This window comes from Poecilia formosa, unplaced genomic scaffold, assembly GCF_000485575.1.
Source record: "Poecilia formosa unplaced genomic scaffold, Poecilia_formosa-5.1.2 Scaffold364, whole genome shotgun sequence".
Taxonomy (NCBI): Eukaryota; Metazoa; Chordata; class Actinopteri; order Cyprinodontiformes; family Poeciliidae; genus Poecilia; species Poecilia formosa.
Genome location: NW_006800303.1, coordinates 11,041 through 34,627, shown reverse-complemented (window position 1 = coordinate 34,627; position 23,587 = coordinate 11,041). Strand labels below are relative to the sequence as shown.

General features: G+C 39.2%; 3 protein-coding genes across 4 annotated transcripts in view; 1 reads left to right on the top strand and 2 right to left on the bottom strand.

The window, feature by feature from the left end:
* The window catches only part of trmt61a (tRNA methyltransferase 61A), a 21,690-nt gene extending 19,272 nt beyond the window's left edge, over positions 1–2,418 (bottom strand). The window contains exon 1 of the mRNA XM_007574881.2: positions 2,194–2,418. The gene's annotated coding sequence lies outside the window, so the exon portion shown is untranslated. The remainder of the gene's footprint in view (positions 1–2,193) is intronic.
* On the top strand, positions 1,499–10,132 carry ckba (creatine kinase, brain a). 2 transcript variants are annotated; one of them, XM_016662235.1, is made up of 8 exons: positions 1,499–1,619; positions 5,959–6,146; positions 6,273–6,427; positions 6,504–6,636; positions 7,411–7,582; positions 9,446–9,569; positions 9,656–9,845; positions 9,923–10,132. In XM_016662235.1, exons 1-8 carry the CDS (start codon positions 1,597–1,599, stop codon positions 10,099–10,101), a joined length of 1,164 nt encoding a protein of 387 aa, XP_016517721.1. In that variant the 5' UTR covers positions 1,499–1,596; the 3' UTR covers positions 10,102–10,132. The 2 variants fall into 2 exon arrangements, with proteins under 2 accessions (XP_016517721.1, XP_007574942.1); XM_007574880.2 differs by lacking the exons at positions 1,499–1,619; positions 5,959–6,146 and adding exons at positions 4,215–4,369; positions 4,650–4,851.
* Positions 10,133–11,800: 1,668 nt separating this feature from the next.
* The window catches only part of mark3a (MAP/microtubule affinity-regulating kinase 3a), a 22,676-nt gene continuing 10,889 nt past the window's right edge, over positions 11,801–23,587 (bottom strand). Inside the window, exons 3-6 of the mRNA XM_016662236.1 lie at positions 21,573–21,842; positions 19,586–19,612; positions 14,104–14,148; positions 11,801–12,684 (exon numbers count right to left, since the gene is read on the bottom strand). Of these exons, the coding sequence (XP_016517722.1) occupies positions 12,339–12,684; positions 14,104–14,148; positions 19,586–19,612; positions 21,573–21,842 (688 nt within the window). The 3' untranslated portion in view covers positions 11,801–12,338. The remainder of the gene's footprint in view (positions 12,685–14,103; positions 14,149–19,585; positions 19,613–21,572; positions 21,843–23,587) is intronic.

Below are 23,587 nucleotides of genomic sequence, written 5' to 3'. Positions count from 1 at the left end.
ATATTATGATTGTACATTTATACTTTATGATTGTACATTTATGTTAATCGCCATTGAGACATAGTAAAATTCAGATGCTATGACTCGCCAGTAAGCGCTCTGCTCTCGAAGAGGGAAACTCCTCCCACAGAACCTCCTTCTCAGTTTTTTTGCTGGGTGACTGTTAAGAAGTTTGTCTATGGACAAAGAGCAAATAGGAACTTTGCTGTTTCTTTCTACGACAAAATTAATAAACAAACAAACCAAACAAAAAGAAAGTTATTCAGTTGTCTTTGCTTGATTTAAAAAATATGCACGATTTGATCAATCTTCTTTTTTTTCGTTTTAATGGCTCTAGTGGCCTTTATTTGAAAGGGGGCAGACAGGAAAGTGGGAAGACATGCGTCAAATGTCACCAGACCAGGATTTGAGCATGCGAGGAATGACACCTCCTTACATGGGTTGTGCTTTTCCCCTGCGCCACCACAGCACCCCATGCAGAAATTCTTTGATCTCCCGTGGCAACCATTAAGCTGGAAGGACCTAGCTCCGCCTACGAGGCATGGAGTTTACTCTCGCCAAGCACCACCTTTTCCACAGAGCTCATCCTTGGAGTTACGGTCTCCAAGCTGAGCCTCCACCTTATTTAGCACCCTTTCTCCCAAGACTGACCCACTTAGCTCCTNAAGACAACGAGGACCATTTTTGTTTCCTTCTTCACTAAATGGAAACAAAAATGGAGTAGAGGTGGTAGAATTTCTCTTGTCTTTACTAAAAGACCACAAGTCATTTCTCCCATAGCTCTAGACTCTAGCGTTTGTGTTGGGTGTATTTACCCAGAATGCCCTGCGTTGCAGTCCACATCCTGCTTTATGAGCAGTCTCCATTCCACTTGACATTCTCATACACATTCAAAACACACCAGATTTTGCTTGCAGGGAAGTAAAATATCCATCAAGAATTTTAAAAGTGTGTGACTGAGGTGCATTTTGCAGAGAGAAGTTTAACCAATTGAGGATATGTCTATAATTTTGATCTTGAATGAAAAAATAATTATATACAAACTTAAACTTGTGTAGCAAATTCTTAGAAACATTCCATGCTGGAAATCAGAATGGGTAAAAAATAAGTACCGGCAACAACAATTATAAAGTACTTTATAATTGTTGTTGATTAGTTTCAGGGTCTCCACCTCACTCCAATTACACTTAAAATACTAACTAAGCTATGTATATTTTTCATCCCAGTTTAGTGATACTTTAATTAAAAGTTAATTAAATGTATTTTACAGTGAATAAATGACTTTTGAAGGGTTTTTTTTGTGAATGCTAAAAACTTTTAGCATAATAGTGTCATACTGACACATTTGGTGATGCGTTGGTGCTTACACATTATATAATATGACTGTTTACTTATTTTTCCACAACATGTTGAGGACATTCGATTAACTGTGCATTTTCAAACAAAAATATAACTTCAATTTTCCACAGTTGCCATGGTAACCATTCTTTTTATACCACGCGCTCCGACTGTTAGGATACTACTCTAGGCAGTTTTCGAAAGAGAGAGAAAAAAACTTTTTTTTCTGTCTAAAAGGGAAAAAGACAAGACGTCAAGATGTCAGACAACATAGAGAGAATGTGAGTAAGGTTTTCTAACAATTCGCTACAGAGTGTCAAGTTAAAATTGCCAGTTAAGTTTCAAAATCTAGTTAACTTGTAGTATTTCAGATATTGTTACTACCAGTTAAATTAAATCTAACGGTTTATTCAATGGTTCAGCTTCGTAATAGTTGACCTACTAGCTATAGAAAATTAGTAATTAAAGTTAAATGATTGAAAACCTTAAAATATCTGGGGATACAGTTGAGCAGTGAAAGATGGCAGTTTGTAAAAGACAAAGTTGTCGGTTACTCGCTAGCTAAGCAGAAAAAGTAAGCGTCTGATAGCCGTTTGCTACCTTAAGTAAACGTTAGCTTCTAAGCCACAGTTTCTTGCAATTTAATGTTATTTAATTGCATTTCAGAGATTACTTCAGGAGCATAGAGAAGTGCAAAGCGTTTGCTAGCATGAGCTATTTTCACAAAACCGTTAAAAGGTGACCGTTGAATGTGTTTGGAGATTTTAGAATATGAGCTAATTCAAGCGACACCGGTTTCCTTGACCGGTGGTACCGTTTGGCAAGCAAAATAGCCGTTACAAACTCATCCCCTACCTTCTCCGAAGCTTGGCTATTTTGGTTAGAACTAGCTTCAACCAGTCTGCATTTATACGTCAAATAAATGCTGCTTTTAATGTCGCTGTAAGCGCGTGTAGTAAGTGACAGCTACTGCATTCATTGGCAACACACGTGGTGTTGTTTTCAACGGAAGTAATGTGAAAAGCCCCGGATGATGATCACCCGGCGAGGAAAGACCCCGGATGCTTCTCAAACATCCACAGCCGAGAACGGCGGTCACGTCACACCGTTCTCGATGTGTGACATGACGCGTCACACGACGAGAATATATATAATCTATAATTATATATATCTATAATTATATATTAATTATATAATTAACATATAATTATATATTATCACAATAATAATATATAATTATTATTGTATAATATTACATATTATTATACAATAATATATGATTGTACGTACAATCATATATTATGATTGTACGTACAATCATATATTATGATTGTACGTACAATCATATATTATGATTGTACATTTATACTTTATGATTGTACATTTATGTTAATCGCCATTGAGACATAATAAAATTCAGATGCTATGACTCGCCAGTAAGCGCTCTGCTCTCGAAGAGGGAAACTCCTCCCACAGAGCCTCCTTCTCAGTTTTTTGCCGGGTGACTGTTAAGGAGTTTATCCATGGACAAAGAGCAAATAGGAACTTTGCTGTTTCTTTCTACGACAAAATTAATAAACAAACAAACAAACAAAAAGAAAGTTATTCAGTTCTCTTTGCTTGATTTAAAAAATATGCACGATTTGATCAATCTTCTTTTTTTTTCGTTTTAATGGCTCTAGTGGCCTTTATTTGAAAGGGGGCAGACAGGAAAGTGGGAAGACATGCGTCAAATGTCACCAGACCAGGATTCGAGCCTGCAAGGAATGACACCTCCTTACATGGGTTGTGCTTTTCCCCTGCGCTACCACAGCACCCCTTGCAGAAATTCTTTGATCTCCCGGCAACCATTAAGCTGGAAGGACTTAGCTCCGCCTACGAGGCATAGAGTTTATTCTCGCCAAGCACCACCTTTTCCACAGAGCTCCTCCTTGGAGTTACGGTCTCCAAGCTGAGCCTCCACCTTATTTAGCACCCTTTCTCCCAAGACTGACCCACTTAGCTCCTCCAGACTAGTGGCAGCAGCAATTAGCAAACACCTGTTGGAGCTGTTCATCTGCTGAGCTTATCATAGGAACTTCTCAGTGCATAATTTTTAAATTATCAGTTAAAAAATCAACTCATTCTGCTTTGCATTGAATGAGATAGGAGTTACAATAACTGATCTGGTCAGCAGATTGTAAACAAAGATTTAATATAGTTTTGCTGACCGTGGTAATGATGTAGCGTTGCTGAAGGTGTAGGCTGCACTGCAGGTGGAGCCAACTGGTTAAATGTGGTTCATTATATGTCTGGCGGTTCGTTTCAGGGAAGTGGCAGGTGATGCAGCAGAGGACAGGCATCTGGATGTAGAACCATGTTTTTGGAAAGGGGGACTTGATTTTGAATACATAACGTCTCACGACAACATATAAATTGGTCAATACGTGTAAACAATTTTTAAAGTGAGTTTAATGAAATGAAATGAAATGAAATGAAATGAAATGAAATTTTAATGAAATGAAATGAAATTTTATTCGAACATGATACAAATATAAAAAAATAAAAATAGTACACAGTAACAAGAAGTGCATAAGAAAGAAGAGAAAATACAGATTTTTTTGTTTCAGTTAACATATCATGCTCAAAATGGGGTAGGAATTTTAATTTTTTTAATTAAAAAATTAAAAAAAAGAATTAGTTGCAGGAAGATTTGCTCCTGTTATTTTGGAAGTGCTGGTAATATTCGACTGCCAGTTGTAGTTCTCCTGCTGCAAATTACTGGAGAAGAACGTGATCGAGAGGAGCGGAAGTGATCGCTGCAGCCGCATTCACGCCTCCAATTGACTGAATGGACTACAAATAGTGGCCAATGGGAGCAGAGACGGTCATCTATAAATCCCATCCCAAGTGAAGGCTGGTCTGAGAGTAGTTAGACGCCACCGGTGGTGTGTGTGTGTGTGTGTGTGTGCGCTCTTCGGTCGGAAACATAGGGATCTTTGTATCAACTAGTAATAGTAGTAGTAGTACCGCCCAAGCCCGAACACAACAGGTAGGGGACTCTTTTAATTCTAGTCCCTTTTATTTGGGCCATAAAGAGGCAGCTTGTCTTTTTAACTGTTTGAATGTTTATTCGGCGGAAGCTTCTTTTTTTCTTCTTCTTCTTTTTTTTTTTACATGCGTTTTTCACACGGCTAATATGAAGATTTTTAATAGTTCTAAAACTCATAATAATAATTAAAAAATATGTTTTAGATTATTTAAAATCTGCCGTTGAGGTGCGGGTTTGTGTCGCTGCTTTTCACCGCCTCTCCCCTCCATCACCCGCCCAGGGAACAGCCATGCCTTTCGGAAACACGCACAACCAGGCGAAGCTGAAATACTCCTCTGAGCAGGAGTACCCGGACCTCAGCAAACACAACAATTACATGGCCAAGATCCTGACTCCGGCCATGTACGAGCGGCTGCGGACCAAAGAGACACCCAGTGGATTTACTCTGGATGATGTTATTCAGACTGGGGTTGATAACCCAGGTAAACGAATGAAAAAACAAACAAGAAAACTAAAACAACAAAAAATAGTTGTTGCTTGACAATCAAGCCTGATTGGCTTAAAAGAAAGACATCAGTTTTTCGGACTTCGACCTCAATGAGATAAACTGGGGCCAACATTTTCACATAAAAGTTTTATGTGTTACAAACTGCCATCTTGCCTTAAATGTGCTTATCTCAGAAAATGTGCAAATTTTTTACAGCAAATGCCAAGCAGATTACATAGTTTATGAAAAACTGCCGTTGATAATCCCCAGCTGCTCTAAGGTTTGTGATGTCATCCATTTCTTGTGTAATAACCTACAGCGTGAAAAAGCTAATGATATTCCTACACTGAAAAAAGAAAACAGGTGATCCAAAAAAAAGTAGTTAATTTGTTACAAGTAATAAAATGAAGTTCCTCTAAGTTTAATGTTTTTGAATTTCAATTAAATTGACATTTTAAACAAACTATTGTAAGTTTGGCAAACTTCATTTGATTACATGTAACAAATTAAAGCTGCAGTATGTGACTTGTTATGAATACAAGCTTTTTAACATATTTGTTAAAATGATCTTATGTTGGTGTCTCTGAAAAAAATGGAGCTCCTCTGCCTCATCGCAGTACTACAGTACAATTACTTTGGTGCTCACCCCTTCCTGTTTGGTCTTTGCTAGGCTACAGCTGGTTTACCACAACATAGCCTGCCACTAAGGCTAGTTAGCATAGCCACAGATGATGGTGGACAAACAATTTTTGTGTAACTGTAAGCTGTTTTTCTGTTAGCTGTTAGCACATGTAGCCAATGTACAGGAGATTGATTGACGGCTCTAAAACCCTTCTCCTGGCTCTGATTGGTTGTTTTAGACCGGGAGCGGTGCATAGTGACACTGGGAGGAAGTGGGCGAGACTGATCTTTTCAGAGATTCTCTCTCACACTGTCACGACATGGTGACGGTTTTATTAAATGTAAAAATCATATTTTCATAAAAGTTACATACTCCAGCATTGACTTAAGTTGGCGCTCCATTCTCTTATCAGTGTAGCGTTTTGTCCATAATGTGCTAAGTGAAGTGTAGCCTCACCCTGTAGACCGTGTTTCTGTTTAGCTCTGAGAGCATGGCCAAGCTGTCAATGAAGTGGCTGTCAGCTGAGGATGAGTATCCAGATCTCTCTAAGCACAACAACCATATGGCTAAGGTCTTAACTCTGCCCATGTACAAGAAGTTGAGAGAGCGGGTGACACCCAACGGCTTCACCATAGAGGGTGTCATTCAGACAGGGGTTGATAATCCGGGTACAGTAACAGTTCCACGTTTGAGTCTGATCAAAGTTGACACGTTGAGTTGAGGAGAATGAAGAACTCTATGTAGTATAATTTATTTTTTATTTTTTTGTCTTGCGACGTGACGTTTCCCTGCAGGCCACCCGTTTATTATGACCGTGGGCTGTGTGGCCGGGGATGAGGAGACGTATGAAGTTTTCAAAGAGCTGCTGGATCCTGTGATTGAGGACAGACACGGAGGTTACAAACCCACAGACAAGCACAAGACTGACCTGAACCCAGACAATCTGAAGGTACTGCGTCTGGGGTTCACTGAGGGGCCAGGGGAGGGATGGAATCGATTTCTAAACAGTCTGTGCGTCCTCTCAGGGCGGTGACGACCTTGACCCCAAGTACGTCCTGAGCTCCCGGGTCAGAACAGGACGCAGCATACGTGGCTTCTGTCTGCCGCCACACTGCAGCCGTGGAGAGCGGCGGGCCGTGGAGAAGCTCTCTGTTGAAGGTGAAAGTCCTCAGCCTGGAGCTGACAGCTACTGCTGGGACTTGTAGTATTTATGTGTGATTATTATGCAAAAAACAAACAAACAATGGATTCGTTTTCTGACAGTAAACCTGACTGGAACTTATTGTTGAAGAGAGGATGCCCTCTAGTGGTAGCAGTCTGAAAAATACAGAGCCATTCAGTAAATGGGAATATTATTGAAAAGGCCATTTATTTCAGGAACTTTGTCACCGAGTGAAACATGTTATATAGGTTAGTAACATACAAACGACTTTATTTGTTTTACGATTTTACGTCAGTGATTAATTAAAAAAAAATAGACTTAAAATAAAAATATTACATCAGACAAAAACAAAACTTTTTGTATAGAAATGTAATATTATTTAATGCCTGATTTAGGATGCTTTTTTTTCAAAATTTGAAAAATGAGTCTCATCAGAACACATATTGCCACCTTCCTAAGATAAAGGCAAAAGTGATTTTTGCAAAAAAAAAAAAAAAAAAATCACTTTTGGCAAAAAATGGCACAAACCATTATTTCAGGAAGATGATGATATTCTAATTTATTTTACATGACCTCATTGTTCTGAGCTAAACTTAGTATTTCTGCCAGTCCTGCCTTCACGTTTAATTTATTTTTTCTGAATTCATAACCTGTTTTCTTCTAGTGAGCCACGTTGACTGATTGATCCATTATTTGCATACAAACGGCCTTGAACAAACCCAGCCCTGCGTTTCAGCTGATGTATGACGTGTGTCCTCTGTACCCTGCAGCTCTGGCCGCTCTGAGTGGAGACCTGAAGGGGAAATACTACGCTCTGAAGAACATGACCGAGGCAGAGCAGCAGCAGCTCATTGACGACCACTTCCTCTTTGATAAGCCCGTGTCTCCTCTGCTGCTGGCCTCAGGAATGGCCCGTGATTGGCCGGACGCTAGAGGAATCTGGTGAGGATTCGTGTTATTCCAGGTATCAGAATCGGTCGACGTTCCAGGCAGAGATGTGAATCTGCCGGGGTCTAGCGAGTCGATTCAGAAACCAATTTTTCTATTCAAACTGTCTTGAGATTCTGTTTAAATGAGGTGACTGAGAGGAAAAGACAGTGGAAGCAAATGGGACATTTATTTCAAACCGTTTAATAAAGTTCAGGACAGGTAGGTCAGGCTTTTTAAAGATTGGACAGAAAACAGAAAATCTCTAGTTCCATACTGTATCAAGCTCCACCAGTATGTAGCTTCTGCATCAACAGAATGCAGGTTGATGCAGATGATGGACATTTAATTTAAATCTAAGGCAACTTTTCACATATGAAGTCATCCTAAAATAAAATTAATAAAATTAGGCACAAAACTTTTCTTTTTTAATTTCAGGTTTCTGGATTTATCAATTAGCACCAAAAACGTCCAGCAAAAAGCAAAAAAAAAAAAAAAAAAGAAAAAAGTTAATAGTTAATATTTTAGAAAATGTAGCCCTGTGTTGTAATAATGCATTTTTGTATCCCTTTGATCCATTTTCAACCAAAATCAGTTTATTCTGTTCATTTCAGTAAGGTGCAACATATTTATTTTCACATTATCATTTAACAAAAATACATTTTCATGTACCCCATCCAAGTGCTTTCAACTTGACAAATTTGACAGTCATGGCAAAAAGTTTATAACAAAAAACAACTTCAGCTTTTTTAAAAAACAAAAAACAAAAACCTGTTGAAAATACTTTAGCTGCATTAGCTGTGTTCAGTGTGAAAGTACTAATTCACTTATTCTAATGAAACGGTGATCACAGGAAACTCACCTTAAAGCAACTTGATGAACACATTAAATGATTCATCAGACTCAATGAATGGAAAACTTAACTTCTGTTTAAAGTGACTGAGAATGTAAACACACTCCAGTACTAACTGTCTGTCTGACTCTCCAAACATCACCATGGTAACCAAATGCTTTAGTGAAACTAACCAAAGGGCAGGTTAAGACAAGACAACCTGGATATTTGTGCCTTGATAATTCATCTTCTACATTTGTTTAAAGGCACAGAGGAAAAACCAGACAACTTTAAAGAATATACAAAAAAACAAAATGTAACCAAATTCTAAAACAAGTGGAACCAGCTTGTGTGTGTGTGTGTGTGTTTTTTTTTCCATTCATTTAACAATTTGCAGCTCAATGTAACATTGGGATGAACAATTATTGGTTAAAGTTCATGTCTGGATGAACTTTAACGCCATCTCCTCTGGTTAGGTTTATTTTTAGAGAAATGTGACTTTTCCTGACTAAACTCTGACCGACTGATTAGACCTACAAGCAATATACTCTAGTAGTCCCATGTGTTTTTATACTTTGAGGAAATTAAATAAACTTCACGTGTAAATATCAATGTCATTGAGATTTTTTTTTCTTTTTTCAAACTTTCATTTCTGCCTTTTTGGGAGAAAAATAGCTTTTTTCCCCTCTGTGTCCACATCCATCGTCGTCATCCACAAAGACTGAATTAAATGAGTTGGAACTTTTCATTTGCTTTTGGGTATCAAAGTATTTTTGAATTCAATTTACATTTTTTTTTATTATTCCATGTTTAAAATGTGTTGCATTTTAAACATTGAATTACCTTGCTAAAGTAAAGACCCAAGTCATTTTTTATCCCAAAAGATGATTTTTGCCCCCCCAAAAAAGACTTGGGTCATTATTTTAGCAAGGTAACATTATTAGCGTTTCTATTTATTCCAGTTGCTAAATATCCTCCAGAGTTTTTTTGCTTTCCCTTGAATCTTTTTAAAGTTCTCTTCTGACAGTCTCTCTCATCTTCAACAGGCACAACGACAACAAGACCTTCCTGGTGTGGGTGAATGAGGAAGACCACCTGCGTGTGATTTCCATGCAGAAGGGAGGAAAGATGAAGGAAGTGTTCACTCGCTTCTGCACCGGTCTCACCAAGGTCAGTCGGGATGTTTTCATTTCAGAACCGTTGTCCCGTTGAAAGCTGTCCGCCAACCTAACGTCTGACCTTCACCGTGTCGGTAGATCGAGACCCTGTTCAGGGACAGGGGCCACGCCTTCATGTGGAACGAACACCTGGGCTACGTTCTGACCTGCCCCTCCAACCTGGGCACCGGTCTGCGCGCAGGAGTGCATGTGAAGCTGCCAAACATGAGCAAGCATGCCAAGTTTGAAGAAATTCTGACCAAACTGAGGCTCCAGAAACGGGGCACTGGTAAGGACGGTCGCCCCGGCGCCGGTTCTTCTCATCCTGTGCAGGTTTGTGTTAGACTTGCTCTTGTCCTCTCTCAGGCGGCGTGGACACTGCTGCCGTCGGCGGAGTGTTTGACATCTCCAACGCTGACCGGCTGGGCTTCTCTGAGGTGGATCTGGTCCAGATGGTGGTGGACGGGGTCAAGCTGCTGGTGGAGATGGAGAAGAGGCTGGAGAAAGGCCAACCCATTGACAACCTGATACCTGCCCAGAAGTAAAGCCGTCCTGATGAGAAAAGAAAAAAAAAAAGACAAAGAATACTCCCGTTTCTTCCTTCCTGTTCCCCTCTAACCTCCACTATCTTCCTTCAAAGCCCTACACTCTGATTGGCTGCACTCCCAGTTTCAGTTTTTGACTTGTGTATTTAAAGATCTGAAATGCAATAAAAATGGTTTGGTTCAAGTTGAGATCTGTAATGTTCCTTAACTCAAACAAAGTGTTTTTTATAAGAAAGATGAGTTTTCAAAAGATTTCACTGAGGGAAATAAAAGCCAACAGTCATACGTGACCCTATGTGAAAGAAGTCACTGCCATGTTTTCTCCATTTGCAGCCCACTCTATCTGAATTATTATAATACAGAGCATGATGCGTTGCTTTGTGATCTTTTAGCTCACTTCCTGTTGAGTTCTTGATTCTACAGCTTTGGATAAAACTGAACTCTATATTTTCACATATAGTCAGGGTCTGTTAGAACACTTGTTTTAACTTATAGGGATAAATACAAAATCCTATTTTTAAAACTATCAACTATTTATCATTGATAAATGTTTGATCTGAAACATGTACAGGTAAAGGGGCAGTATTATGAAAAATCTACTTTTTAGTTTTACATCATTATTTCATGAGAAACATCCGTCATGTTGCCTTGATTTTTTTTCATGCATGTTTGAAAAAATCCTTCAATCGCCCATGGCAACCATTCAGCTGTGCACCTCAATGGAGCACGCCATCGAGGTGCTCCTCCTTCATGCTACGTTCTCCAGCTGTTGTTCCACCTCAGAGCTGCTCCTCCCCTGTCACCTTCAGACTAGCAGCAGCAATTAGCAAACACCTGGTGGCGCCGCACATTTGCTGAGCTCATGAGCTACTTCTCTGTTCAATGCTGGAAGAAAGTTAAAGAAGCCATGTTGTGATGACTTCCTGAAGGCAGAGTTACAGAAAGAGCAGGAATTTCTAAAAAGACACTGGCCCAATTGTAAGGCGTTAAATGAGTCAAATTTCTTAAGTCATTCAATATACATTTTTATATCTGAAGGAAGTTACTTGATTGGGCTATAAAATTGTACTATGTGCCTGGAAAAATACATAATAGTGCCCATTTTAGGCCAAAATCCACATCACCGGCAAATTCAGGTTTAAAATTGTTCAAGCCTTTTTCTCATAGGAATTGGCAGGCATCTATACATGGTTTTGAAAATAAAATACAATTTGCATTTTATATATATATATATATATATGTATAAATAAAAGCATGCTGACGTTTCACTCAATGAAAAAAAAATCTGGCATTACATCACTCAATCCTTCTTGTGATTGACAAGAAGGATTGTTGATCACAATCCTTGCTGATTTCTGCAAGTTTTTACTGAATTGGAGGGTCTCCTTACAACAACCCTAATTTTTAGTTTTCAAGTTAGGATTACTTGGTCGTCCTAACTTCATATCTAAACCTAAATATGCCAGGTGTATGAATAATTTTGGGCCTTGCAGTCAAGAATGACCAATTTTTTTTTTCCTCCACAGCATTGTACAATAGATACATCAACTAATTTAATGTATGGTTTTAAAGAGGAGGGGGAAACTTATTTATTTGAATGTGAGCAGTTTAATCCCATTTAATCAGACATGTTTTAATCCCAAACTGAACTTTAAAAGCATCCATCCTGCTGGTTGTGCTCCAGTGACGAGACGGGATGTTCAGGTTGACAGACGCTTTAATGGAGACATGAGTGAACCTCAACCATGTGGGCATTAACATGGACTTCCCATTATCTCTAACTTTTAACAAAATACAAAACAAAAAAAACAAAAAAACAAAATTAAAAAGTGTAGCAGTGAAGCCATCTTGAAAGCAAGATACATTATTTACACGAGAAAAAACAAAAAGCTACATCTTTTTCTTTTTTTTAACCGAGAGAAAAGTAAAAATAAAAGGTGAAATAAATAAGACCAGAAATGCTTTTTTTCTTCTTTTTTTCTCCACATTCACAGCATGACAAATCATTTTCAACTTGTTAATGGCGTCCCCTGGTGGTCAAAACAGACATTAGTAGATAATTCAGTAATTATTGCCAAAAGCCTGCATCTATACATTATAATGTTCAATACATACTGTGTTTTGTTTAAAAAAAAGGAGACATTTGGAAACTGCTACTTGGATGATTGTACAGCTTAAATACCTCTGAATATAGATTTTAATTTCTTTTTTTTACTTATACTTTTTAGTCCTTTTGTTCATAGTTTTAAGTCATTGGCAATTTTGGAAGCAATGTTCTTGAAAGCGATGGATGACCCGGATATCCTTTTGAAGCGGACGCCGTTCAGGGAGAGACGGGGGAGCTTGCAGACCTCCATCTCCCACTGGACCAGGTTCTCGGCCCGCCCGTCGCCATGGACGCAGAGGAGCAGGAAACTCTCTTGCTGTTCGTAGTCGCAGTTGTTGGCGTCGAGCACCTTGCGGATCTCCCTCATGATGTCGCAGGGCTCCATGGAGCTGGTGGTTCTCATATTCCAAGTGAATCTGAGGGAGCGGGGCTTACTGTCTTTAATTTCCCCTTTCTGATCCCCAGGTACATGGCGACTGTGGGGAGAAAGACACGGAGGAGAGCTTTGCTTAGATTATCTAAGAATAAATAAAAACCCTGCTGGGATTGTTTGCAACAAATCCTTCACAGAAGTGACATTTTTGTTAGGGGTGGGGAGTGAATGAAACTATAAAGTCTAATAAAACTGAAGTTTTTCTTTTTGTGACCTGAGCCGCTCTGAGCTCAGTTTATCTTTGTCACATTTGGGTTGCAGCACAAAGCTGTGGAGCCTTGAACTAGACAAAATGTAGTCAACAGTCATTACATCTTTTTTTCTTTTTTTTTTTGCTTGTGAAACCAACTTTTTATTCCAGCTTTATTCCATTTTAAAGGTAAAGTTAAATCTTATTTTAATAATAAAAACAAAAACAGTTTTAAATAATCTACGACCATATTTACTCTCTCGATACTTTTACTACATTTTGTCTGTGACTTCCAAACTGAGAAAGGGGAAGTAGAAGAAAGTAAAACAGACTGAAGCCATCTCTGAAAAACCCAGAATATCATTGCAACATTAAGATTTGATTCATTTTAAATAAATAAAAAAACTGTTAAACTTTAAACAAACGTCTTCATACCTGACAGATGTAGATTAAAAACGTATTTCCAATAGGAGATGAGAACAGTATCTCAAAAGACAATGTAAGAAAAAAAAATAAAAAAAAATAGACTGGCTTTAAAGCAATCAAACTGTTTAATCTTTTTTTAAATTTCTGATTATCTCTTTACATGTTTCCATGTAGCAGAAGCTCCACGTCTTCTTACCGTCACTAGTTTATAAGATTAAAGGGATTCCTTTAAAACATTTTACATAATAGTATAAAATCTTTTTTTTTTACTTGAGTATTCTAATTTATATTAGTTTAATTTGAAATAAATCTATTTCAAATAAATAAATTTTGTTTTGTTTTTTTGTGTTTTGATTTGAAACTCCAGTAATTATTGGCTTAACATTTAAATCTACTTATTCAGTAAACAATTAAATTCTGGTCGTTTCATCTTCTCTGGCTTTACAAACCAGAGAAGAAAAGTTTCTTCTCCGTTTGTGGAAAAAAAAATCTACTTTTCATGTCCATTTTTTTAAATTACTAACAAAAAACACCAAAATTTGACATTTTAAAATAGTTTTTACTAAAACTCCCCCCGAAACTCCCACCGCTTTCTGGGTTTTTCATAGATCATGTAAAGGAGTATTTTTGGAGAATCTCAACAGAAACCAGAGACGTTTCAGCAGAAATAAAGGCCGACAGAAGAGCTAGCATGCAGCGTTAGCAGAGCGGCACGTCACACAGCCATGCAACCGCAGCAACAAAGCTTCAACAACACACTGCTGCAACTCCTACACACTCAGGGCAAAGCAGCGCAGGCCTGACGCTACATGGGAAGCGTTGGGGGGGGGGCAGGTATAAGCTCACCTTGAGCCCTCAAGTCTCCCGTTTCTCTCAAACTCGGTTGAGACTCTGAGGCGCCGTGAGAAGATTCACACAGGGAGGCGTAGGGGAGTCAGGGGAGAAGAAAATAAAACAGATTGTGGATTGTGCACAACAGAAATCATTTCTGATCAATTTCAGTGAATGGAAAAAAAAAAAAAAGTGTGTGACGGAATACGTGAGCGACAGTGTGAGCCACCACCAACAACAAAAATAAATTAGAAACACAAAGAAAGATGGAAGAGCTGGCTTCCATTAATGTCAGTGAAGAAGAAAAAGTGATGAAAGAAACCAAAACGGTGAGGGTCGTTCATCTGGAAGCAACGACAGAAAACAGAAAAACACGGCGGCGGAGTTTCAACCCAAAACAGCAGCAACCAAGCAGGTGGGATGAGAAAAGGAAGACGGAGAAGCTGCGAAAAAGTTCTCAGAAAAGATCGAGTCGATGCCTGATTGAAGAGGTTGAGATTGAAGATCTCGTGTCAATTACTAAATGTTATCAGGATCATTTGGAAGGAGATCAATCGCTTTTCATTCTAAATTAGGAAAAGTCAGTGAGCAGATGAAGCTGCCGGGTTTGCAGTCAGCGAGATGTGAAGTTCACAGTCCAGTTGACGTTCCTGTGACTGCAGAACGCTAACGACCCAACGTCTAGTCCACTGTGAGGTGAGGAAGACGTCCTGGGCTTCATCATTGGGTTCCAACTCGTGTGTCTTAAAGGGGATGTTTAAAATGAGCTCAGTTTCTGGTTGAACAACTTGAGAACGACACGCTGGACTTTCCACTGTCCTTACGAAAACTAAAACAAAGAAAAAAAAAAAACTCTCGAGAGTCACGTTAAATACCAGCAGCATCTATTTTTGCAGAATTAAAAAATAACTGCTGCAGACTGACTGCAAGATTGAAACGTATATTACACAAAAAAAAAAGAAAAAAAAAAAGAACAATGTTAAATCTATGGATGCATCGATCCACTTTTTCACTACCGATACCGAAATCTGAGGTTTAGTATCAGCTAAACGGACCTAGAACAATTATTCTTTTCTTTTTTAAACAGACATAAATGTACTGAATTACACATTTATTTCCTAACTCTGCACCAGAACAGCTCACTGAAACACACCAACATCGCCACCAGCTGGTCAAACATGGAAAACCAACTTTCATTTGTTCAGTCAGTGAAATTAGGAGAACAGCAGCCAATGGGAAAATAAATAATAAACTGATTAAAACAGGTTGACTACTTTGGTCAAATATGTAAAAACTAAAGTGTAACAAACCTTCTTTCAAATGGCTCAGAATGTGCAATTAAGAATTCTAAAAATAATGTAAAAATAAATAAAGCATGACGTTGCTCATGCATTAGTAGATTCAGTGTAGAATTAGACTGAATAGAGCTGCCCTTATGGATCGGGAACACTGTCACGATTCCTGATCTAGAATTTTTTTCAATATCAGGACCAATCCATATATTAATATGGGATTGGTGCATCTCCAATCAAATCTGTCGATTAATGAGTGGACTGCTTTACTGAAATATTAGTTGATTTAATGTGAGATGATTTCATCTGCTTATGTGAAGAGACACAGAAATACAGTTTTTCTTCCCTTTAACTATTTTCTCCAATTGTTTCATTTTTTTTTCTCCATATTTACTAAAGGCGCACCAAGAAATCAGTGCTGCTGCTGATTTTCGGCTCCACTGACAGACAGGAGCCATCCTGCAGTGTCCAGATTCAGCATTAGCTGTTTTCAGGCACAGAACATGTAAGAGGGCATTTAATAAAAAAGAAACCATTTTCATTCCAGATGCTTCACTCTGATGTGTGTTCGTCACGTTATGTCTTTGATGAGTCGTACACAACTTTCCAGTCTGTTACAGGAGGTCAGGTCGTGTTCTGCTTTAGTGTGGCTGGTTGTGCTGGCAGAGAGGCGAGCTGGCTTCAGTAGATAACAGGAAGGCTGATCATCACCAAGTCCAGTTTTCAGGCAGATCACCGATCTTTAAAAAGCTTGACCGGCCTATGTTGACTTTGGACCAACTCGATTTTTTATTTATTTATTTTTTTTACTGAAAAGTTGCCAAATATAGTGACAATGTTGCTCATTTAGCAACAGTGGTTTTAACTGCATCAAACCTCTCACAGCACAGTAAAAGAGGTCAGTGACTGACCTTCTGACCTTTGCAGAGGTCAGAAGGTCAGCCGTTAACCTCCGGCTGTCATTAAATACGATGGATTTGGAAATACTTGGCAGCTTTCTGAAAATCTGAGGTGAAATAATGATTTACCTTTTCTAGAAAAAGCTGCAGAGATCCGTCGTTACTGCAAGCAACCCTAAACATCCAATACACTAAAACAGCTAAAAACGTCAAGTCCAAGTCATTTTGCCTTTAACACAGTAAAAATCATATTTTACAGTGACTCTCACAGCAGTGTGATGTCACCATGGCAACCTAAATGAATAATGAGAACTCTGAAATAATTTTACAGACTTCTACTGAAAGTTGATCAAAAACATCTTTCTGATGGCGCTCACGTCGCTAAAAGCATTTAGATACAGAAATAACATTTAAATAATGCAACATCAAAACTCTCCTTTGACAGGACGGGTGTTCTGGACAGGCTCCCATCATGCACTGCAGCGAGGGGGAAACAAGATGTGTGGAATACTACAGTTTAACATCTAGAAGAGGACAAGAGGACAAGTGAACAGACGGGACTGACAGCAGGTCCTGGGCCAGCCAAAATGGCGCAGAAAACAACAACAACAAAAAAACACTACATGAGGAGGAGCAACGTCTGAAAAACAGACTGTTTCTTTAGAGACTTCCTCAGGGACAAATTAGGAGATCGAAACAACCCTTACTCTAGATCTTCATCTTCCTACAACTCTCTATATCTTCTGCTCGAGAATCTGAAAGAAAGAGATCGGAATCTGAAGAAACTGAAACACCGGGGAAAAAAACAAAGGAAAGAATATTAAAATGAATGGCATGAGGACGGGGTAAAAAAAAAAAAAAGAGGAGGGAAAAAAAGCATGGCAGGATGATGAAAAGGAAGGAGGAAATAAAAAGAGAAAAGAAATGAGGAGAGAAAGAAAGCAAAGGGCAGAAGACTTACTAAGGGTCTTTCCTCCCTGGGTAGAAGGGTTGGCAGGCCCTGTTTTGGCTATCTGCCGTTTGGCCGGGTCAATACTGACCCTGGGCAGAGAGGAAGAGCAGCAAGAGGGAAAAGTTAAGGACACGAGAAGGTAAGGAAGACAAAAAACACAGAAGCTGTGAGGAGAGGAGAGGAGGTGACTCAGCCTAAAATGTCCTGAGGAGGGAAAAAAAAAAAAAAAAAAAAAAAAGATGAAAACTCACTGATCAAGTCCCAAGATGTGAAGAGAAGTACGGAGACTCAGAGCTGACAAAATTTAGTAAAAGGTTATCAGACAGGTCAAAAACTACAGAGGGGGGATAAACAGCAACAGTGTCACACCTTTTACTACATTTTTTCATCTCCGCAGACATGAGAACAGAAAAAAGTGAAAGGTGTTTGAGTGAGACTGGAACAGAGTGACAGGAAGCCCTGCATCGTCATTGAGATGGAGGTTCCCAGAGCAGCCACCGGAGGCCGCCGTCGACCTCAGGCCAGCACTCCAGGAGCTGTGCTACACTTTGTGCTAAACACGCCACAGTCTACAGAATGATCCATAAAATGATCCATAACTGTTTTTATCAACCTAAAGCTTTCGTTACGACTCATGAAGTCAACACCTCGACTCTTATGTCTTCTGAAGGAACCTGTCCGGTTCTTTAAGTCGCGACAGATAACGTTTAAAACCTTCGCAGGGGTGTCAACTCTTTCATTTTGTCTGATCCTGAATGTTCCCAAAAAGCTGATGGTACCAGAACGTATTGATAAAACGGATTAAACTGTAAATAACAATAGCTCTGCGTCCCTTCTTAAAATTAAATACCTAGTCAGCCCCAATCAATCAAAATCACTGATTTTGTGGTGCTACTTTAGAAATATTTGCAAAAAAAAAAATTAAATTGTGATATTTGCACTTATGTAGGACGGGTAAATGTGACTGTTACTCGCCTTATGATCGTGGACGAGGACTTATCAAGTAACACTGAGGCAGCAGGGTAGTAGAAGAAACAAATACTGCCACCTGCAGCTGGGAGTGGGCATCACTTCAATCCGATTTTTAAACAGCATTAACTGGAATTTATCATAATAAATCAAAATTCTTAAGAAATTTATCACGATAAATAATATGATAAATGCCCAAATAAAACTCATAGGTTCGTATCAGAAGAAATTAATTAAAATTTGGGGATTTTTATGAACATAATTGTGACGTTCTATATATTTTGGGGAACAACATGCAGCCACTGGCCAGAGAATTATTAAACCCACAATGCATCAATTCATACATGCTGATATAGAGCCTTATGTATAAATATACTGTCATTTGCAAAAATGAAAGATTTATTTTAAGTGTATGAGGCACCAAAACAGGCTTCAACCCAGGAGCCACATCCTTGTAAATCCGGCCATGATGGCAGCATTTTGACCAAACACAAGCTGATGTTTTGGCTCATATAGTAATTCTGCAATCAAAATTTATTGGAGATTCAAAGATTTGTGGCAACTTGTTAGTAACAATCTAATCTTTACGTTGTATCTGATGGCACCAAGGTTGAAAATGTTCAAGCTTTCTGGTGAAGGATAACTATGATGTATTTAACACGGTGTGGTGTTCATCTGCAGAAAGGACTGAAGAATTTAAGACTAACACTGTAATGAAACGTCCACCGAGCTTTTATAGGAAATTGACAAAATAACCCAGGTTGTGTTTAAGAAGGAGGGAACTAGTCTGTCGTTTGGTCTTTTTATTATTATTCATCAGTCGAAATCAAGAAGAACGCAAACCAGGACTAGCGTACATCTGCGCACCTAGAATAATAATAATGCAGGAGAATAATGTCTAAAGCACCGTCTAATGGCGGCTGTGTTGCGCACGACGATGACTGTGGGGCGGAAATGACCCACAGTCAATGGCGGCTGGAGGAAGCGACCCCATGCATGCGCTGACGACTGATTAGTGACAAGCTGCTTCGTTGTTGCTGTTGGTTTATCGGCTGATTGGTCGGCTCAATCAATCAGCTTTCAGCCACTCAGACCAACCGCAGACACACGGAGAGCATTTACACACACGGCTCCTCTCTGAGCAAAACGGAGGACAGAGTTTTACTTCATTACATCAGCGCTAAAGCAACTTTTGACACCATCCGTTTGGAAGACTTAGCAAAGTTGGTCTGTTTGGAAGCTGTGTGTGTAGATGCCCCCAAACAGAGCAAGGTGTTAGTTTGGTGCCAGCAGCCCCACTCGGCTCAGAAACCAAGTCGCAGCTTCTCAGTGAGGCCCATCTGGTTATAGTTGGTACAGAGCAGAGAACAGAGCAGGAGTCCTACCTTTTGGCAAACCTGAATGACATGTTTCTACAACAGAGGCAAACAAAGAAACAGTGAGAATGGTGAAAGAGAAAGTGGGAGGGATAAAGAAGGGGAGTGGGGAGGGGCATGAGGGGGCTGAGTGCATGAACAAAAAAATGGCGGTGGTTGGAATCGTCGTTTCTCCTTCTCCGATTCATCATGAAATGATTACGACTCGTTTTTTTTAGGTCAGTTGTCGTTGGATGTCGCTGACCTGACTGCTGCTTCACACACACGTAGGCTGGGTTCCAACAGGAATACACACCAATGAGAAAGCTAAAAGTTAAGCTAATGCTGGGTTTCGCTTTCAGAAATGAGTTTCTGTCTTAAAAACTGAAGGAAAAAAGGAGCAGAAACTAGTTGGTGTGTGTGTCAGTGTGCAAAATATTAACACCCCTTTTAGGCTTGTCACATTCTCATCGTAGAAAGAAACTTCAGTGCATTTTATTTGGATTTCATGTGACTAAGTAGAGCATAACCGTCTCAGTGGAAGAAAAATACATCTTACCAAGTAAGGACTCTAAATATAATATATAGCTACAACAGACCCTTCAGAACTCCCCTGGTAGTAAATCATCAATGCAAATAATTATTCTGATTAAGAAAATTTACCTGCATTCTGACATCGACTCTGTATTATTGTCAAAATACCAATTATTCTGACCATTAATCAATTAATTGTATAATTAAATTGGCATATTCATCGTTTTTATTTGGCCTTTAAGTCTTTTTTATACAAAAAAAGGAAATAATTCAATTAATTTTTAATAAGAAATTTGAATCTGGTGTAGCCAAAACTATGAGGAATTCTGGGTAAAATATATTTACAGACAAAGATTTAAATATTTTGTACAGTTTTGGCTGTCTGTATAACAATTAATTGATTACTGAATTAGCTGACATTATCTCAATAATTGATTCATCATGATTAATAGTTCCAGTTAGAGAATAAGTGAAATCGTGAAGACCCAGGAACACAGCGGACCGGTCAGGGAGAAATCTGACTCCAGTGAATACATCTGAAAACAGCATCAGCTGCTGGTTCACCCACCGAAACAGAGAGGCTGTAAAAGGAGCCAGTTATTCAGAGAAACAGCCAAGAGGCCAAAACGTGAACTTTATGGAGGAGCAGCATGAACTCAAACATACAGCCAGAGCTACAATGGAAAGGTTTGGATCAAAGCATTTCTTTGTTATAAAACGGTCCAGTTCAAGTCCAGACCTAGCTCCTTTGGAAAACTGATGCTCACAAAAAAAAGTTCTATAATATGAAATTCCAATAAAATGCACTGATGATTGTGATTTGAGAAATGTCAAGAGGTGTGAATACATTTGTGAAACACCGTACGTTACATGGAAAACAACTGTTACCAAAACAATGCTGTGTATTGATTTATTGAATATTTATCTGGTCAGGGTCAGCTGCCCTGATCCTCATTCGTCATCGTTTCCTGTTCCTACAGCTGGAGTCCAGTTATTCCATCTGAAGCTCCTTCAGAGCTTCTCAGCAGCCAATCAGGCAACGACATGAACCACTAAGATTTAATTATATTAATAAAAATGATAAAAATCATGATCAGAACACTGAAGTGCTCCCATACAAGATGCTGTATAAAGGCTATTGTAGAAAGAAAAAAAGGAAGCAATTTTCCACCAAAAATGTTTTTAAAATTGAGAATTTTTTCTTACAAATTTTCAACTTTCAAACTCAGAAATTGCCAAATTTTTTCTAGAAAGATTTTTGCTGGAAATTTGCTCCTCTTTGTTTCCTATCCATCATGGCCGTCCCACTAGCATGGACACAGGTAGGACACGGCTTTGTATTCAACGACCCCTTGAGGTTATCGTCTGCAAAGGGCCGGGATCATCCTGAACGTTCGAGTCGGTGATAAGCGACACGTTTCAGAACAGTTGTGAGCTGAACTCCAGCCCAGCTTGATGAACCTGCTGAGGAGCAGACACCTACCTGCGGGTGAGTTTGGACGTGAGTTTAGAGAACAGGTTGCTGGTTCCGCGGCTGCGGGTTTGGGACAGGGGCGTGGCGTCGTGGGACAGGGTGGGGGACGCCGGCGGCCCGTTGTATGTGGCGGTGCGGCGGTCCCTCAGCTGGCCGCCGTGGAAGGTGCTGCGGCTGGCTGTGCCGCGGGGGAAGCGGAGGCGGTCGGGCGTGGTGGCATTGCTGATGCTGTGGGTGGACGCCACCGGGTTCCTCTGGCCGCCGGGCGACACGGCAACACTGTTGAGGTGGAAGGAGGGAGAGGTCACGGTCTGATGATGCTTCACGTTTAACTTTGGTTGTTTTAGTGCAGCCAGATGACATGCAAAATACTGAATAGATCTGAAATATTTTTATCTGTGTGCACAACAAGATTTTTAAAGAGTTCCAGTTTGAAACGAAAATTGTGACTGAATTTGGATTTTGAGACGTCAGATATGAACAGAGAAAAATGTATTTGTCTTTGCAGGTGGATTTAAAAACAAAGACACATTTCAGCACCTGGCTGGAAAACCAAAGAAATCTGAAACGAATATAAAAGCATTAAGCGTAGGGCTGGGCGACACTTTTCACACCAGATCCAATTACAAGGAAAGTTTGCATATGGAGTTATGATCTGACGTGACAAACGCAGTCTGTGTGGTTCTTTCAGCTGTTTGCACGATTGTTTCAAAGTTCTGATAATAATTTGATGATGATATGTTAAGAGATGAAGTATTACCTTAGTTTAAATATTTATTTTTTGTGTAGGAACTCTTGTAAAATGACTCATTTATTATACTTAAATGACCCAATTCTGGTTGTGTTATGACTTTATTGTTGTATTATTTTGATTCTATTGTTGTACGACTTTATTCTTGTGATAAATAAAATACTTTTAAGCCTGGTCTTAATACTTAGTCAGAGTTGAATTCAAAGTCCAAATAAATAAAAGCTGTAAAGAAGGTTTTCCAAACGAAATGGCAACCAAAATCTGACGTCACTTTGAACCATGGAATCTAAAGAGAGCATTGGTAAAAAATAAATAAATAAAAAAATCCAGATTTCCCAGAGATTGACCTTTCAAGATGCCAAAAAATTTGATGAATTGTTATAAACTCATCACCCAGCCCTAGTTAAAAAGGATATTTTTTGATCATTTATCTGTTAAAATGATGAGCTACTAGAACTGGAATTCTTCCTATTCTCCTTAACAGCATAAATTACTAGAATTAACCCAGATTCAATTGTAAATCAGCAAGTTAAAGCCAGACATCCATAAACTTGGGAAAACCTGTCTCATGTAAATTCACTTCACTTCCAACTACAACAGAAAAATAAAAGCCAGAGCAGCTTTCCACCCCAGACATGAATGCATAGAGGTGCAGAGTGAAGGGAGGACAGACGATGAGCAAAGGACCTCTGACGTCCATTAGGAGGTGAGCAAGATGAGGAGTCCAGGGTCAGAGTTCACAACAGAAAACTGAGGTGAGATCAGGAGCAGGTTGTTGATGTTTGCTGCAGCAGCAGGGGATCATCAGGGGAAGGATGGAAATATGAAATATGACAATATTCTTTGCTTAATCCCAGAGATTCACTGATCAGAGTTTTGTGGCTCATTTCCAACAACGATACAGTCGTATTTAATAAAGTAAAAGATGCGTTCCAATGAAGCTCATTTGACATACTGGAAGTAGGTTTTGAAAATTGACAACCAGTTTAATAGCTATTAAACATACTTTTCATTAAGGCTACATTCAATTCAACTGAAAAATACTTTATTAGTCCCAAAGAGAAAATATTTGTTTTTAATTTTAAATTAACTTATTTCTGTGTCAATGACTTTTTTAAAGTTACATGCTATAGCTTTTTATGTGCTTTGTTCACTAATGGAGGGGAAAAACTGGATTGGATTTTAAGCTTCCAACCAGCCAGTGACTGGTCAGGGCCCACCAGTGACTGGTCAGGGCCCACCAGTGACTGGTCAGGGCCCACCAGTGACTGGT